Source organism: Sinocyclocheilus anshuiensis, unplaced genomic scaffold (genome assembly GCF_001515605.1).
Source record: "Sinocyclocheilus anshuiensis isolate Anshui unplaced genomic scaffold, SAMN03320099.WGS_v1.1 scaffold387, whole genome shotgun sequence".
Taxonomy (NCBI): domain Eukaryota; kingdom Metazoa; phylum Chordata; class Actinopteri; order Cypriniformes; family Cyprinidae; genus Sinocyclocheilus; species Sinocyclocheilus anshuiensis.
Window position 1 is genome coordinate 152,027 of NW_015549624.1, and position 4,046 is coordinate 156,072.

At 35.1% G+C, this 4,046-nt stretch overlaps 1 protein-coding gene across 3 annotated transcripts in view; it reads left to right on the plus strand.

Moving 5' to 3' along the window:
* Positions 1 to 3,734, plus strand: part of LOC107659483 (uncharacterized) — an 11,257-nt gene extending 7,523 nt beyond the window's left edge. For all 3 annotated transcript variants that reach the window (XM_016448436.1, XM_016448438.1, XM_016448437.1), the window contains exons 16-20: positions 269 to 484; positions 686 to 829; positions 1,689 to 1,991; positions 2,090 to 2,230; positions 2,643 to 3,734. In XM_016448436.1, coding sequence (XP_016303922.1) covers positions 269 to 484; positions 686 to 829; positions 1,689 to 1,991; positions 2,090 to 2,230; positions 2,643 to 2,731 — 893 coding nt within the window. In that variant the 3' untranslated portion in view covers positions 2,732 to 3,734. The remainder of the gene's footprint in view (positions 1 to 268; positions 485 to 685; positions 830 to 1,688; positions 1,992 to 2,089; positions 2,231 to 2,642) is intronic.
* Positions 3,735 to 4,046: the final 312 nt, after the last annotated feature.

The following is a 4,046-nucleotide window of genomic DNA, read 5'->3' on the forward strand; positions in this document are numbered from 1 at the left end:
CCAACTGATCCCTAAACCCACCCATCTCCACCCCTAAACCTACCAGTCTCCACCCCCTAGATGTGGATCCAACCACGCCCCCTGGATCTTGTGTTCTGCAGTGAGGGGCTACTGGGTAATGGAGCATGTAGGAAGAAAGATGATGTGCTAATGCAGGGGACACCAGTAGGGAGCGCTAGTGGTACACTGTAAAAAATAAAGTGACAAGTTTAAGGTACTTGTTGCAACTCTGGTCTAATCTACTTGTACATCTTTGTGTATTTTACAGAAATCAATGAGCTGTTTAACGTATATAATCTCAAGCCACCACAAGTGAACATGGAGAACATAAAACATGATCAGAATTTCAAATGTACTGTGACAGTCAACCTGGAAAACTATACTTGTGTCAACAAACAACAAGGTTACGACTCTAAGAGAGAAGCCACTCGAAAAGCCTACTTGTTATTTGGCCATGTGATGGAAATTTTGGATCCTAGCTCAGGTATATACAGTGGTGTGAAAAAGTGTTGGCCCCCTTCCTGATTTCTTATTTTTTTGCATGTTTGTCTCACTTTAATGTTTCCAGGAAGGGGGCCAACACTTTTTCACACCACTGTATTTGTGTATTTATGTATTCATATATAAATATACCAATCGATTTATGTTCCTTGGCTAATGCTTTTTTCTTCACCTCTAATTCAAGATGAAAAGATGTGCATTGCACTGGTGAAGCAGCACTTTTCTCAGAGGTCTCTTACTCTTCCTCAGGAAGAAGTTGAAGAATCTGAAAAGTCATTTTATTGTTCACTAAAGAACATAACTTACGAAGTGAAGTATGACGGACAAGGTTAGTATGAGCATCTGAAGAAAAAATAGAATTTATACTCAACAGAATCAAGTGCAATTTTGGGGTCAATGACAATGAAATGTGTCCAATAAAGAAAATGAAAAATCTTTTAAAAAGTCTACACTACCATTCAAAAGTTTGGGGCCAGTATAATTATTTATTCATTTATTTTATTTGATTTTTTGAAATAAATTAATACTTTTATTCAGCAAGGATGCATCAAATTCAAAGGTGACACAGTAAAGACATTTAAATGTTAAAATATCTATTTCAAATAAATGCTGTTTGTTTGAACTTTCTATTAAAAATATGTCACCATTTCCACAAAAATATTAAGCAGCACAAGTGTTTTCAACATTGATAATATCAGCATATTAGAAGGATTTCTAAAGGGTCATGTGACACTGAAGACTAAAGTAATGATGCTGAGAATTCAGCTTTGCATCACAGGAATAAATTACATTTGACAATATATTGAAATAGAAAACAGTTCTTTTAAATTGTAATAATATTTCACAAGATTACTGTTATTACTGTAATTTTGATCAAATAAATGCAGCTTTAATGAGCCGAAGAGACATCTTTCAATAACATTAAAAACATTTAATACCATTTTAATTGTAGTGTTTTAAGTACGTAAAAAAAAGTTTTTCTTTTTTATCATAATTCATAAATATCATTATGTTTTTTGGGAGATATTTTAAAACATGAACCTTGACACAGTCAATCATATTCATTTATTTTCATTTTACACTGCTTCTTAAAGCGATATATTCTTTAACTGGGAACAGAAGTGTAACAAAACATGTAATACTTGTATGAATGCCATTGTGTTCAAATATAATATGGTCTTTTTTAGGATCTTCAGAGGATGAAGCCGAGTTACGTGCTCTCCAGAACACCTTACGTTCACTATCACCCCTCTTTGGTTATCCTTCACTACCTGGAGCTGATAGTGCTGAAGAGGTTCAGAATCAGCTGAGCTCCATGCTGAACGGGGCCGGTCAGAGAGAGCCTGTCATTGACCTGAAGTCTGAGGAACGGGCCTCTATCCAGCTGTCTTTCTGTGACTATACGCTGAAGTGCACATGTCAAAGCAACAAGAAAGCAGCTCGAAATCATCTCAGTGAACGCATACTGGGTCTGCTGGGGGTAAAGACAGGTCAGAGCCAATGAACACCAACCAGTTTGTCTTTCTTAAAGTACATTATTAGAAAATGATCATTTAATGATTGTCATTCTGTTCTGAACCACTTACAGAAGCAGACAGTGCACCTTTGAGAAACTCTGTAGACGAGTGGTTCAAAAAGCAGAATCTGCCACAGCCAGTGTTTGAGGACACAGAAGAGGCGCTTGGAGCAAAGGCTACTTTCTCTGCTCAGTTAACCTGCTGCAGTCCAGGTGAGCTCACATACACACTCACAACATCATAAATGTTCAATAAAGGTTTAATGTTATTTATAAATATTTTAATGCATTGTAAATACAGTACTGTTCAAAAGTTTGGGGGGAAAAAAGTGAGATTTTGGAATGTTTCTGAAAGTCTTGCAAAATGTAATCATAACTTACCATGGCTGCATTTATTTGATCAAATACAGTTTATGATTAAATAGAGTAGATCTGTAGTTTTGTGAAATAGTATTTAAATGTAAAAGAACTGTTTTGTTATTTGAATATATTTTAAAATGTAATTTATTCCTGTGATGCAAAGCTCACATGATTCTTCAGAAATCATTCTAATATGCTGAGTTCTTCTGTAATATTAAATATTAAAATAGTACAGTTGGTTACAAGTTGGTTGTTTGATTTCTAGGCTGGGAAGACAGCTGGGAAACTGCAAAGTCGAAGCTGCTTCACGAGCTCAAGCTCAGATTTAGGTCTGTGGACGACAAAAACAATTGAAATTTATTTCAGCTGGAAAAAATTTTGGTCTGCATGTCCTAGTCACCTACTCTACTGACTTGTCCTGGTGAAGATTTTCAAACCTGGCTTGCAATGTTATCTATTTTAAGGTGTTTCTTTTTCTTTCTCAATACAAATATAGATTTACATTCTTAAATGTACATTTATTTATTACATTTTAAATTTCCCTGGAATTTAAATCAATGGCCATGGCATTGAATGAAACTAGATGTATTTGAAAGATTTATACCAGAGGTATACTAACTAAACTCTTTTAACATCAGAAGAAAATTACAAATCAACGAAATGTAATCGAATGAAAAACCCGAAGTTTCGTTCATTTTCCAAAAGGCACTGATATGGCACTGACTGAAATTCCTTCAAATTGAATTGAGATTCAGTTTCAGGGGTTTGTTGTCTTTGCTGGAAAACTAATTTTAATCTACTTCTGTGCATATGATTCAATGAGATGAGCGGAGCTACATTATTAACAGTTTGTTGGTCAAGTGAATCTATTCATTCCACACTTGACTGCAGAGTCATTTTACAGTATTTACTTGTGTTGAGAAATTGTATACTGTACATGAATCAGATCTTCATGGGCTTACAAGAGAAACTGAGCCATACGATGTGAGTTTTAAACACCAGCTTCTGTCTTTTGTATATTTATTAATCGTTTTGATTAATATTGCCCTTGAACTGTTGATTGTGCAATTTGAAACCTGTTTACAATGAACTACAAAAATTTTTACAAAACGCTATAGTTTATCAAGTATAGTGAGGATAGAAAAAGCATTATTGATTTAGTAATAATGCAGTGTATTTTTAATGTATTACAATAGTTCTTTGGAATACTTGATTTTAATCGGTACGTTCGTAATATTCATGTGTATTTCTGAATAATTACCATTTTCCAGTACTACACTGTATAGTCGACTTCAGTGCTCTGCCATGACGCTTTAAGCTTGACGTCGACTAGTCGCTGGTCCTATAGAGGGCGCAACAGGATAAGAAATCTTTGAAGGACTTCCACATTTACGCTCCGTTTCCAAACAGTTCAAATGACAAATAAATGCATACTCTGAAAGCGCTCCACAAGACGTGTGATTATATTACTGGATGCTCAAAATTGAATGGGAGAATGCACGTTTTAAACAGCTTATTGTACAGGTATGTTAATCGCCGTTCTAATCTAATGCACTGCTGCACTGTAACGCACACACATTACAGACAGTAGCTCGTATATCACGCGCACAGAATCATTCAGCGTGGAAATTTATTGTCAACACTGTTCTGTGATTTCTCAATAAAATAG